This window comes from Penicillium manginii (assembly GCF_028828005.1).
Source record: "Penicillium manginii strain IBT 31320 chromosome Unknown utg000004l:1.0-7231830.0:1.0-7236170.0, whole genome shotgun sequence".
NCBI classification, from domain to species: Eukaryota; Fungi; Ascomycota; class Eurotiomycetes; order Eurotiales; family Aspergillaceae; genus Penicillium; species Penicillium manginii.
In genome coordinates, this window is record NW_026643105.1 from 1,246,566 (window position 1) to 1,260,305 (window position 13,740).

Sequence of the window (13,740 nt, forward strand, 5' to 3'; positions counted from 1 at the left end):
CATGAGTTTAAATTCTTTGTCCTTTACCGCGAACTCAAGCAGCATTAGATTGTTCCAGTTCGACAAAATAACTATAGGGGTTTTTGAGCTGTATTTTTGCACTGCTGCACCAAGGTCCAACGGTCGATGAGTGGAAAGAATTTAGAAAACCTAAATAGTTTGTACCTGGTCACAGGTGTCAAGTCAGAGTGATTCAAAGAAGAAAGAGGGATCAAATGATGTGCGGATACGAACGTCCGCATGAAAGCCGCGGAGATGACCAAAGAGGAAGCGGTGGGGCTTGGCGTCATGTGGTGGGGAAACAAGCTTGCGGATGCGACAACTTGCTCCGCGCTTTGTTTCCTGGACTTTCACTTCGGATCGGGCATGTTCGACCATTAATAGCCTCACTGAACTCGGCACAGACGCCTAAAATACCGCCAACATGGCCTCCGACCCGCCGGAAGACGCCATTGCCAACTTCGTCAGCTTTACAAGCACCACCCGCGAGCAAGCTATCAACTTCCTGAAGGTGACAGATGTCTTGGTATTCTGCTACAGACTCGAAGTTAACATTTCCATATGACAGGCCAACAACCTTGACTCGCAAAAAGCCATCAATGCTTATTTTGAAGACCCGACTGGTCCCCATCCACAGGTGATAACTCGAAGTGCACGAGGGCTAGGCTTGGAAATGGACGCTGATTAGCCGTTGCTATGACAGAATACCGGCTTCTACAATGACAACAATAGTCCAGGTACATACATATCTTCGTCTTTATGATAGACTCTTCGTGAAATTAATGAACCTCCCCCAGGTTTCGGATACGGCCAGCAAGACCATGGCCCCCGAGTGCCAGCTACGGCTCCTCCCACTCGTCCCTCATCTCGAACGAACATGATCGATGCTTCACAACCTCCGGATTATGAGAACGCTACAACACAATCTTCGCAGGGCAATACTGGTCAGGAAACGTCTTTAAAAGTCATTACCCGATTCATGCTGATATGCTGGTTATATAGGCAATGCAGGCTCGGACCAGAAGATGAGCTTGGCCCAGCGCGAAGAACGAGAACTACAACAGGCGGTGGCGATGTCCCTCAACCAGGGAATGTCAAAACAAGAGACCGGGGTCACAACGAGCAAACAAGCGCAATTTGGCAAAGCGACGCGCGACGAATACGATACAAACTCATGGGCGATGACGTTATTCAATACGACCTCCGAAGAAGTTGTCTTGAGCCCCGACCCCGAGGACCGCAAGAGAATAGCAGGTGAACCGGCTTTTATTCGACCCTCTAGCAACAACCTCTACCTCGGAGGATTCCTCACAATTCTCCACGAAATTCCACTTGCACGCGAGGCACTCATGCTTCGAAACAAGGTTCTCTTTGACTATGGACAGGAATCGCAGGAGTGGTGGAACGGCCAGCCCATCAATTTGCCGAAGATTGTGACTGTCGGCGAGGGCGACAATGCGGACAACGATTGGGATGATATCATCTATGAGACCCAGCGATTGATGGCTTTTCTCGATTCTACGAATCGGTCGTTCGGTAGCAGTGACGCCCTTGCCGGCCTCAGACATCTTCACGACTATTCTTCCGACTCGGAAGAAGCCATCACGAGGTTTTTGGAAACCTGGCATCGTGCAGCACTTCGAGCGGATCCTGAAAATCCGTTGTCGATGATCTTCCAATCTAAGGCCTATAAACGAACACCTTTTGATGACCCAGCAGATGAGGATGAGCCAATCTCACGAGAGCTTTATATCTTCGAACCTCAGGTTGAACAAGATCACGGCCAAAATCTTTACGATGTTTTGGACACTGCGATCTGGAGCGATAGACCTGGCGAGAATATGGACGACGTTTGGCTTGAACATCTGGGTGAGCTTCTCATCATGAAATTGGACTCCTACGAGAATGCCAAGTCAGTGGATGTCAAGGTCCCGGCTGTATTTTATCCTGATCGCTACATGAGTAGCTGTCGAGAGCTCGCGCTGGAGTTCCGGACAAAACGGCGCGAGGTTATGGAGGAGATTCAAGAGTTGGAGAAACTGATGACTCGATTCACGGCTCCCCGAACTGCCGTCGGCACGCTTACAGTGAAGGAAATACTCGAGAAAGCTGCGCAGGCAGTGCCTGTGGTTCTGTCGGAGGATTCGGTCCAGAATGACGACGCAATGATCCCCGAAGTTAAGGCCGAAAAGGCATCGCGCATTACGCGTGACTTGCAAGAAATAGCTCAAAAGGTCGAGGCCAAATTAAAAGGTAACTTCACCTCCCACGTGCATGGAAGACGAAGTATGGTGACTAACATCTACAGACCTGGAATCTAAGAAACAGAAAGCACTGGAAACTATGCGCACCTATTCCAAAACACTCACTGAGCCCAGCGACTCTCCCGGCGAGCCACCTATACACAAATATACTCTCCGTGGTGTCTGTACTGAGCCACATGTCACTTATGTCCTCAGAAGCGAACGAGCAAGCGATCCCAATGATCTGATGGAGTTAGATAATCAGAGTGACGCCCAAGATCAGTGGTGGCGGATCAGCTATTCTGCGGAGGATGGGAAGACCCGCCAGGCCGAGAAACGAGATGCCCAGGGCAACCAATCGGCATCCCAACACGGGGATGTCATTGGATATACGGCACGCAAAGTGCGAGAAGTTGAAGTTCTCCACGCTGCACGCGAAGAATGGAGAACGGTACTCCTGGTCTATGCCAGTGATAATGCTATGAATGCGAAGGTTGAAGCGGCACCAAGGCAACTTCAGGTGAGTTTATGTTCTCTCAACGGGTGTGCTTCACGGACTTAACTAATCACAAAATAGGGCTTCGTGAGGAAGGATAACGAGGCATTCGCCACAGAATGCGAAGAAAACGCTACCAATGCCCAAGATGCCCAGGTGACTGATTCTTCGGGGAAGAATAATAGCATGAGTGTCCAGTACGATTCGTCACAAGAGCGAGAGAAAGAGCAAGACCAACCTATCAATGTCTTCGACTACGAAGTTTCCGATTTCGACAGCGAACGTGGATCAGGAAAGGAGAAGGAGATGCAAGAGAAGCCTCGAGCCAGTCTAATTGGCAACAGCGCCAATGCGAGCAATCAAGCGAAGGTCTCTCAAGCGTTAGACGATAACTCGGAGTGGAACGTGGATGAAGACGAGGAGATGGTCGACCACGTGGAAACCGCGAAATCTTAAATAGCGGCTATATGAGTGATGAATCAATGCACACTAGATCTGAGCGATCAGCTCAAATGCCATCGGACATCCGCGAGAAATTAAAGAAGAGGACAATGGTAACATATGTACGGAGTAGCTGTCTAGTCTTTCTATACCCCCGGTACCTAGGTCCTTTGAGACAAGTCCCCACCCGCGCCGACCTCCACCGCCCAAGCCGGACATCAACAAGCTCACCCGCAACAGCTCAGAGCTCAGAGCTTCAATTCCACCTGCCCCTCACAAACCCAAAATGACAGTCGAAAGCGACACCGTGGCTGGTGCCACAATCGAACTTCTCGAAGCACGTCTCCGCCGACTCTCCTATCTCCTAACCGGCAGCTCAGACTGGATAGGAGTCCCCAACACACCCTCCAAGCCAACCACACACGACGAAACAGTCTCCCGGCGCCTCGCCAGACTGGAAAAAGAACTAGAGAAACTAAGCAGATCAGTCCCCGCCGTCCGGGACATCATACAACTCCGTTCGTGGCCTTGTACCTTTACTTCCTCTTCCCCCGCAGCCCGCCACATACCTTACCCATACCCCAACCTCAACGCGCATACCACTCCCTACACATCTTTCAACCCCCCCACAACCCGCAAACCAAGCTAACACAAACAGACGACCAAAACACACCCCTCTTCCACCCAGAATCCACCACCGACACAATCCCAGAAGGCCTAACTCCGCAAACCCTAACCTCAATCGTCCTCTCCTACGCCAGCGCCTTCCCCGAAACCTCCTCCCGACTAACATCACTAAACGACCTCCCGATCCCAGACGCGCAGAGCTCGGCGGCGCTCATCTCGCTCCAGCCCGCGCTCGACCGCGCGGCGACCAAACAGGCCGAGCAGGCAGCGGCCATTTCAGAATTGAGGGTTCGCACGGCGCGTGTGCTGCAGCGGTGGTATGAGGTTGGGCTTGTGGGGAGTGGGGAGTGTTGGGCTGAGTGGGAGGGACGGCTTGAGGGGGTTGAGAGGGAGGTGCGGAGGAGAGAGGTTTTTCGAGAGAGAAGGGAGAATGAGATTTGATTTGATTTGATTTGTGATGCTGTTGGGTTCCAATTGGCTTGTTGGGATTGGGTGAGGGTGGTGTTTACTTTTTATGATATCCTCAGTCGGCGTTGGATCGATTGTTTGCAATGTTGCGGTGGCTATGAATAGGTATTGAGTACCTGCTGTGAGAGTAGTTGTAAATATAACTTGAACCTTGGTTTAGCCTCGTGGGTTTATCTTGGTTACCATGGCTTACCCTCATGACTGATAGAGGTACTACCCTGGGACACTGTACTGGTAGCAGAAGAAGAACCTTGGAATAGCTTCAAGTTGCTCGTTGCCCTAAACTACTAGTAGATCCAGATAGAGGGTTGAATACCCAAATGTCATGCTACCCAGGTGTGCACTGGAAATTTATGAGATCATGCTAGGATGGGTACCGGGATCCCGTGACTCTACAACATAATCGTCGACAGTCGTAGATCTCGACCGTTAGCGATCCGTCACATTCCGACAGCTGCAATGAGGTCATTCGACCCGATCGAATCAGATTGGATCAGATGGGCATTCCATTGAGGTCAGTCGGAATGCTGGAAAGTATACCCCAGATTGAGTTGTTAGTGTCATCCATGGGTGGTATCTGAATACCTACCTAGGTAGGTATAGAGTAGTACGGAGAACACAGTAGAAGTTGAAACGTAGAGAGAAGTGGCTTAATAGCCGGAGGCTATCAAGATAGACGAGTCCACAGGCAGTACCCACGGAAAATAATGCACAGCATTATCAACGGTCTAGAACGGCGCAAAAAGAGGAAAGAAAAAAGTACGATCGGATCGAGGTGGGGCGTGGAGATGAGACAATGGGATAGGCGAGACCCAGACCCAGACCCTTCAGGTGATTATGGAGTACATGGAACCGGTAAGATTCTGCATTTTATGTTTAGGATGCTAGGATGCATCAACTTGAAGTTGTTCTTATGAAGTCGGTCATGTAGTAGGCATGTGCTTGTGTAGTACTCCGATATTGGTAGAAACCTTGGAATAGGGGTCAGGCTAGGCTACATTTACTAGTAGACGTAGGGTTACGCAAGCCCGGCAGACCTGGATGTACTACGGAGTATAAGTACAGAGTAAAGAGTACTAGAGTATTGTGCTCAGATCTCGGTACGGAGTAACTACTAGGTATCTTCTCGCGAGATAGAATCAAAATCGCCAGACTCCATGTATTCACAGTGTTTAAGTAGAATGTGTAGACAATATCGGAGGCAATTGTTATGCGAGCCCGCGTCAGCTAGGCGGAGTCGGTGACTAAGCCGGGTATTTATAGCACTGCCTACGTGGAAGTACGGAGTATACAGTATACAGTATTGACTTTGGTACCTGATTGTATACACTGTGATGGCAGAGATGGGAATTGAATAATTTAGAGTACAAAATATCTTCGCTTATTAGTATGTACATATCACTATTCTGAAATAATACTCAGCCGTTGAAACCCGCGAGTGGAGAGAGTTCATTTCCCGGATTCCACTTTGGTCTCGATCCAGGGGGGGACGTCTGTGTGTTTGGGGGGCGGCCCACATTCACTCACGGCGCTGTGTGGTGGTTTCCCAATTGTCTTTCTCTCCTCAATCTCTCAATCTCTCTCTCCCTCCACCTCTCTCGTTCAACCCTATCCATTCCTTTCTCCAGCCTGGCGCTGTTGTATTCGCCCTTACGGCCCCCAAGATTCTACTCTCGTTTTTTGTCCCCTTCAATATCCCCTCCCCAAGGCCACCTTGCCCACATCCAAAACACCAACCACCACCAACACAACACCCCTTGACCGAACGGAGCCCACGCCTGTTGTCTCAGAAAAAAAAATTAAAGGTACGAACCACTGGAAACGCCGGCGCCTAACCTTCTTTTCCCTCCCCTTTCGCTTTCTTTGCTCTTTCGCGCCCTACTCCGTCCTCGTCCATTCGTTTGCGATCGAGTCCCTCTACCGTGTCCCTCGTTTTCGACCCCACGCGACCGTGCCTCGATTATTCCACTGACAAGGCGCAGTCCTCGTTCCCCAATTTACGATTTCCATCCACAGGCGACTCGAGCTCGACACTTGGTCTTGATTGTCAACGGTGACCCCCCTTTATACGCCGTGCCCAATCGACCCGACACCCCGTGGGAATTCCTCACTTCGAGATCGAATCCCCTCATCGACTCGACTCGACTCCGCTTGCCTTTTCTTTGACATCCCGTTTCGGGTGAACCTGCGCACTCCTGTTACTTCAAAATCCGAGTTTCAACGACAATTCGCCCACAATGCCCAACTTCCGCCCCAGCAACATCCTGGGCGACCCCTTTGCGCTGGCCACGCTTTCCATCTCCATTCTGGCCTGGCTCATCGCCTTCGTTTCATCCATCATCGCCGACATCCACGGCGGCTACCCGAATCTAGATTGGTGGGCGATTGCTTACATGTTCTGTATCATTATCGGTCTGATCTTCACCTTCGGTACCGACACTGGCAATCTCTACGGCGTCGCTATTGTGGGATACTTGGGCGCCGCCCTCGCCCTGACGTCCCTCAGCGCCAACAACACCATCTACGGCTCCCAAGGCGCCGAACAGGCCGCTGGTGCTGGTTTCATTCTGCTGTCCATGGTCATCATCATCTGGATCTTCTACTTTGGCTCCACCCCCCAGGCTTCGCACCGTGGCTTCATTGACTCTTTCGCCCTGAACAAGGAACAGCCTGGATCGTACCGTGGCAGCCGCCCCATGTCCAGCGCGTTCGGTGCTCGCCCAGAGACTATGGCTACTAGCAACACCCCGCAGATGTACACTTCCGCCCAGCTGAGCGGCTTCGAGACATCTTCTCCCGTCTCCGGATACCCCGGTGGAGCCCCCGGCGCCGATCGCGCTTCTACTCAGCCTAGTCGCTTCGGTGGCAGCAGCCCTGCTCCTGCGAACCCCTCCGCCGCTGCGCCTGCAGTGAACCCGGATGGCAGCGAGGTCCCCCAACCAACCGAGTACCCGTACCGTGCGAAGGCCATCTACTCGTACGATGCGAACCCCGAAGATGCCAACGAGATCAGCTTCACCAAGCACGAGATTCTCGAAGTATCTGACGTCAGCGGTCGATGGTGGCAGGCTCGAAAATCGAGCGGAGAGACCGGCATTGCGCCCTCGAACTATCTGATTCTCTTGTGAGACCGATACGTTTCGTGTTATGCCCTTTCATTCATTATCTCTCTCTCTCTCTTTTTTGATTTCTGTCTGCCTTTTTGAAGCTTGCTATACGCAAAACATTGTACCCCTTTGATACCCTTCGGATACTTCTCTCGACGTGTGTGTACTTTTGGTTTTCCACCTCTTTCCCTAACGTGATGTCTTGATGGCCTCCTCTCATTATCTTCGACGCAACTATTTCATTCCTCTCCTCCCTCTTATCTCTCTCTATCTTTTTCATTTCATTTCTTTTCCTTTGGAACGCCGTATTCTCTTGATTTTGGCTTGGTATTAGTCTTTTGGCGGGAGTTTTCCCCGCTTTGCCTCGTGCGTTATGGTCAAGGTGGTTTTAATCGTCATGTCTGGGAACATGGGTTTGCTGCTTCTTGGCGAGAGTCCGTCGATTGTATGACCAGACCTCGACCTTGGCGAGGTGGATGCCCTGCTATTTCCTCCTTTCTTGCATGAAAAGTTTCGGCGGCCAGGATGCGCATGAGTTGCGTCTGATGGTCCCGATGTATAAGAACTGAATGGCGAATGTAATCGATACCTCTGTCAATTTTCAACCTGTATGATGTAGTCAAGATGGGACTGTAGGTACTGCAAGTACCAAATTACCACGGAGTACAAGCTACCGGTGATATTTTAGGATCCGATGATATATGGTCGTCACGCAATCAGCGATCCTTCCACATCGGGCATCTCCATCCAGGCGGGGTTGCTTGCGGAGTACACCCCTTCTCAGTCTAGACTCTCATCAAACTTCCATGACTCGGAAAGAATCGATCCATTCTTCAGGTCATTCTCGCTCTCGCCTGCTAAGCTTGATCCACCCTCCTACATATTAAAGCTTGAAATCTCTTGACCATAACAGGCATTCCATTCTATTCCACGTGCACGGACAACGACGATCGAGCACGTTGTAAAGTACATCATAAGTATGCACCTCCACAAACGATCAATTCTCCGAGCGCCCCCCTCCCCACTTGATCAATAAATAGTGGACATCACTCCATAGAATCATCAACCCCTCCAAACCCGCTCTGTCGCCGTGTTTCGGCAAGAAAAATCCTCGGCAATAAAGAAACCGACAGCCTTGGACGCTGTGCCTGATGGCGAACGACCTTTGGAATAGAAAAGACTTCCCCTGCCGTCTATGAATCCCGTGGAAGTCAATCCTATGTTGTCAACTCATCTTTCTCCGTATATTTTCCTGTCTGGTACTAGCTTCCCTCCCTGGCGCAGGGCCCCGCAGCGCCGCAAATCCGGGCCTCAATGTAGTTTGCAAGGTAGGTAATCATGGATTGGGTGGATTATTAGAAAGGTATAGCGTTGGGAGAGACTATCAGTCTATAGAAGAAACTCAGCCAGTCACGTAGAGAGGGGAATGCAGTATACTTGACCTCGTTTCATTTTCACTTCATCTGATTCTTAAGGGTACTACTACCACTAGTACCCAGTATACCCTATGGTAATACCTTCAAGTTAGATAAGGTGACTTGAGTGGAGCAACCTTATGGGAACCCTTACCCTAGGGGAGGATCTTAAACCCACGAGCCGTGGGGGGGGTTTCCCCTCCCCCCAAATCGAAGTACTACCGGCTTCTCAACCGGACTCACTGATTGGGGCCTGTCCGTGGCGCTAGTTCGTTCTCTCTCACGCTGTTCAAAAAGTCACCGCTCCTGCTCCTCCCCTTCAGAGGAAGCTGGTATTTTCTTCTCAATCCAATAACCTTTGTTGTAAGGTTACTCCTCTTCGAATACCACTATTGACAATCCGAAGATGTCGGACGGTAATGTGACACTCGCATCCAATGTGCTCGGCACCATTGGCACGGTGCTCTGGTGCATCCAGCTCATTCCTCAAATTTGGTATAACTGGCGGCGGAAGAATACGGACGGGTTTCCGGCTACGATGATGTTTCTCTGGGCACTTTGTATGTACCCTAAGGACTGCTATAATACTATTTTGCTCTGGACTCGGAGCAAATGGGATGGGTGCTTCGGCTGACTCTATATTTCATCATCTAGGTTCTATTCCCATGGGGGCCTATCTTATTTTGCAGGTATGTCAAGTTCACATCAACCTCAAGTGGTGGTAGATATGCATTTTTATGGGATCTGATGGTTGCCTTTCCCTCCTCCAGCAAGTCAATATCCCACTACAGATCCAACCGCAGATGTTCGGATTTTTTGCGCTGGTTAGTTGGGCCCAGGTTTTGTACTACAGCCAGTGAGTGGATGATTCCGGTAATATTGATAATGGATTCTGCTAAGTAAGTGTCGTGCGATGGAAATAGCGGTCATAGCTGTTTAAAAGCTACATTCGTTTGTATCGCAATGGTTCTGTTATTTGGTGGACTGGAAGCTCTTCTTATTCTTACGTTAAGGGTTAGATATGGCAATCCTGCGACTAGAAGAGGATTGATGTGCTTACATCTTGCTTGCAGATACCATATAACAAAGGGGTTACCTGGCCGGACCTGGTTGTTGGTGTTATTGCCGCTGTTCTTCTTAGTGCAGGGTTGTTGCCTCCCTATTTTGAACTCTGGAAGAGAGATGGTCGTGTGATTGGGTTTAGTAGGTGTTCAAGTTCAAGTTCAAGTTGTTTATGGTTCATCCGAGTCTCTGGGCTGATAACTTGAACCTAATATAGACTGGGTCTTTCTCTCTATCGATACCTTCGGTGGTCTGTTCTCCTTGTTTGCACTCGGTAGGTACCCCGGGTTCTATTACTGTTATTACAAGTAGTAGAAGATTTATGTCGCTGACAAAAGGAACATCTAGCTGCTCAAGGAACATTCGATGTTTTGGGGGGGTATCATGTACATCTTAGTGTGAGTATACGAGATGTTCTCTGCTACCGGCAGTACTAACAGCACTTTCTCCAGGGTTGTTTTGGAAGCAGGGATCTATTTGAGCCATACCATCTGGCGCATTCGGTATCGCAAGCTGCGCAAAGAGGCGAAAGAAAGCGGCAAGAGTATTGATGAGTTGTTGGAGTTGCGGAGACGGGATGAGGAAAGAGATTTAGAGGCGGGGGTCGACCAAGATGAGGGTCACGATCTCGATAAAGAATCAAAGCCGATAGAGATGTAGAGATGAGTGGAAAATACCAGTTAAAAGTTTCAGCCCTGGGCCCATACCTAAAGTATAAATACCTAAGTAGGTATAAATTTACAAAATGTACGCAGTTCCCGATCTGGACGGGAGATCAGCAGCTTCTTCTTCCTCTGCAGTGTGACTTTATATTCCCCTCACCTACCCACAACTTCAAGTTCAAATTCAAGCTCAAGCTCAAGTTCAACTTTACCTGAAGGCACCTGGGTAGTTTCTGCTTATTCTCTCCCCCGATCCACCGTTCCTTAAGCCGATGAAACAAGTTGGAGCTCTCTAGGGAAGCTAAGCCCAACACCAACCCCGTTTGGGCTAACAAGCATCAACAAGAGTCAACACCCCCCCCCTTTGGTACCCAGTCTTTTTACTCCTCATCACCCACCACATCATGTCCTATCTCTGAGCTTCCCCCGCAGTCAATATGCCGGAGAGACGTCTATCACGTCTACTCAAGGCAAAGCTATTACGACGATCATCAACGCCCGCGGTACCCAAAACGGGCAACGGGGCGGACCCGCCAGTCCTCCCAAATCCAACCCCGAGCGACTCTCGTCCTCTGCATCTCTTTGACTCCGCGAGTGAGAAATCTCCCTATAGCGTCGTTTCTTCCGCCGACCACTCCTCGGACGAGACTGGCCCTACCTCCGAGCCCGATCGGCACGAGGGACACGCGCCCAAGTCCAAGTCCAAGTCCCGATCCCGCCGTCACGAGCGTCACGACTGTAACTCATCCACTTTGCCATCCGGACAAGAACACCAGCGCTGTCATCTTCCTCACGCGCCAGAGCGATCAACCTCCTCTCCATTACCTACCGATCCGGAAATATCCCTCTTATACACCCCTCTGACCGACGAACTGCCATCCCCCCTCGAGTCTCCACTCGCGACCCCCCCAGCATTCCGACGATACCTCCTTCCAGTCCGCGGTAGTCAAGGTTCGACCTCCGGCCCCTACCGAGCTTCAATTGACACCGACTCTCAATACTGTCGCTGAGCGCACTGCAACTGATCGCCGGCCGTCCTCATCCGCCTTCCCCCCTCAATCCAGCAAGCGCCCGAGCATTGCCATCCGCCGGCAGTCTCTGCTTCCAGCGTCCCACCAAAACTTGATCAGCGGCCTTCTAGAACAAAGTCTCTTCTCAGGACTGAACGACCCGCAAACCGCTTACGCTCCTGTGGTAGCCGACGAGATGGTCCAGCGTCGAATCTGGGTGAAACGACCAGGTGGCTCCGCCACCCTGGTACCCTGTCTGGAGGATGCTCTGGTGGACGAACTGCGCGACCAGGTGATCATGAAATTCGCCAACTCACTGGGGAGGACATGGGATCCTCCGGATATCGTGATACGAATTGCCCCACGAGAGGGCTCAAATCGACAGACCACCCCCGAGCGTCTCCTCAGTCCCGAGGAAACACTGTCATCAATTCTGGACACGTATTACCCCGGAGGTCAAAAGATAGAGGAGGCTTTGTTAATTGATGCACCTACACGCCGCACTCCGAAGCCCTCTCCGCGCCACTCGGTCTACCATCATCACAACCCGGAGCCAGGTGAGCATGGCGAATACTTCCCACTCATGCCCGCAAAAGTCCCGACTCCACCTACACATCCTGCAGCCGCCGGGCCAAGTACCGCCCCGGCGATTTCGATACTCAGTACTGGGGTAGCTCCCCCGCTACCTTCGCCAGGTAGGGGCGCCTCACGACATCACCGTCGGCCACCACTTCAACGGCACACAACCAATTCGCCGACGATTCTCGGCCAAGGCCCCATCGTCAGTGTGACAGGTATGTCTCTTCGTATAACCTTTCGTCCGGCACATAGAAGCATAGATGACTGATCTTTAGCAGAGACTGGCATATCTCCCCATTCTGCGCCCCTACCACCACCGCAACCGAGCGTGCCCACACCCCCAGCACCAGTCCCCGATTCCCCACAAACCAAATCACATACTCCACCAGCGCCGGTAACATCGCCACGGACATCACGCAAACCTAAGAGCGCTGCCTCACCCGGAGCAGTCTTTGGAGGGTTGATTGATGGTACCGTTCCTCCTATCAATGTTCTCATCGTCGAGGACAACATTATCAATCAAAAACTCCTCGAGGCGTTTATGAAGCGATTAAGTGTCCGATGGAAATGCGCAGCGAATGGAGAGGAAGCGGTACGGAAATGGCGACAAGGCGGATTCCACTTGGTATTGATGGATATCCAGTTGCCCGTCATGAACGGATTGGATGCTACCAAGGAAATTCGTCGCCTGGAACGACTCAACGGAATTGGTGTTTTCCCTAAGAATGCGTCTGGTCGTTCTAGTGTTTCGAGTACAACCGCGGATAGGAGGCCGGGTCTTCAGCGCACTGTCAGCGAGGAAGATACCCTCTCTGACTTATCCTTATTCCGCAGCCCTGTCATCATTGTCGCTTTGACAGCGAGCAGTCTGCAAAGTGATCGTCACGAGGCATTGGCAGCTGGCTGCAACGACTTTTTGACCAAGCCTGTTGGCTTCCCATGGCTATCACAGAAGGTTACGGAATGGGGCTGCATGCAAGCATTGATTGACTTTGAGGGCTGGCGGAAGTGGCGTGGGTTCTTGGATTCTCCGCAGTCTTCCTCGCCCGGTCAAAATAGCGCTGCCAGCCCTATGCAGACAGGCAACCACAACGACTACGTCGCACAAGCCGACGGACCTGCCTCGCCGTCGACGTCCCGCCATACCAAGAATAAGCCTTCTCGAAACGGTCTGCAAAGGCCTCACCTACCAGATGCCGCCGAGGTCTTGCGCGAGGACTCCTGGGGCAGTGGCAGCGGCGACACGGCCGACTCCGTCCCCAGCCCTGATACCCTGCCTGTCGAGGGCGAGGGGCAGGCGAAGATCGACACTACTCCCCCACCAAAGCAAGAATAACGTATTATCCGATTTTGAAAACATTGATCATCATGATTATTCACCCTTTCACAAAGTTCCATATGTCTCGACCCTGTCTTTTCCATTGGATACCCATGTTAGCAACAATATTTTTTTGACTCGCGGCCATCTGCAGTAATCTGAAGCGTTCATGTTCCTTCCTCTCCTTCTCTATCTATTTTTTGCATTTCGACTTTGCCATGATATTTTCGTGCATTGTGCACTTTTCGTTGGATCTCATGCTATGGCATACATATACCAGCTTGGAAAAACTCACATACACGAAGAGGTTGT

The 13,740-nt window shown here is 51.1% G+C and overlaps 5 protein-coding genes across 5 annotated transcripts; all 5 read left to right on the forward strand.

Moving 5' to 3' along the window:
• Positions 1 to 424: 424 nt before the first annotated feature.
• Positions 425 to 3,195, forward strand: N7533_004180 (ubiquitin-associated-like domain-containing protein; the record flags this gene model as incomplete). The annotated part of the gene is made up of 7 exons (XM_057100830.1): positions 425 to 526; positions 569 to 637; positions 704 to 737; positions 798 to 944; positions 1,003 to 2,253; positions 2,309 to 2,763; positions 2,821 to 3,195. The coding sequence occupies 7 exons, from the start codon at positions 425 to 427 to the stop codon at positions 3,193 to 3,195; spliced, it is 2,433 nt and encodes an 810-aa protein (XP_056960460.1).
• Positions 3,196 to 3,466: 271 nt separating this feature from the next.
• Positions 3,467 to 4,248, forward strand: N7533_004181 (putative nuclear distribution protein RO10; the record flags this gene model as incomplete). Its single annotated transcript, XM_057100831.1, has 2 exons — positions 3,467 to 3,698; positions 3,839 to 4,248. 2 exons carry the CDS (start codon positions 3,467 to 3,469, stop codon positions 4,246 to 4,248), a joined length of 642 nt encoding a protein of 213 aa, XP_056960461.1.
• A 2,264-nt stretch (positions 4,249 to 6,512) lies between these two features.
• On the forward strand, positions 6,513 to 7,403 carry sho1 (osmosensor SHO1; the record flags this gene model as incomplete). The annotated part of the gene is made up of 1 exon (XM_057100832.1): positions 6,513 to 7,403. The coding sequence occupies one exon, from the start codon at positions 6,513 to 6,515 to the stop codon at positions 7,401 to 7,403; it is 891 nt and encodes a 296-aa protein (XP_056960462.1).
• A 1,800-nt stretch (positions 7,404 to 9,203) lies between these two features.
• N7533_004183 (PQ-loop repeat-containing protein) lies at positions 9,204 to 10,519 on the forward strand (the record flags this gene model as incomplete). The annotated part of the gene is made up of 6 exons (XM_057100833.1): positions 9,204 to 9,357; positions 9,452 to 9,486; positions 9,871 to 10,000; positions 10,077 to 10,133; positions 10,208 to 10,238; positions 10,312 to 10,519. The coding sequence occupies 6 exons, from the start codon at positions 9,204 to 9,206 to the stop codon at positions 10,517 to 10,519; spliced, it is 615 nt and encodes a 204-aa protein (XP_056960463.1).
• A 439-nt stretch (positions 10,520 to 10,958) lies between these two features.
• Positions 10,959 to 13,446, forward strand: N7533_004184 (response regulator; the record flags this gene model as incomplete). The annotated part of the gene is made up of 3 exons (XM_057100834.1): positions 10,959 to 11,227; positions 11,412 to 12,325; positions 12,500 to 13,446. The coding sequence occupies 3 exons, from the start codon at positions 10,959 to 10,961 to the stop codon at positions 13,444 to 13,446; spliced, it is 2,130 nt and encodes a 709-aa protein (XP_056960464.1).
• Between the last annotated feature and the right edge of the window lie 294 nt (positions 13,447 to 13,740).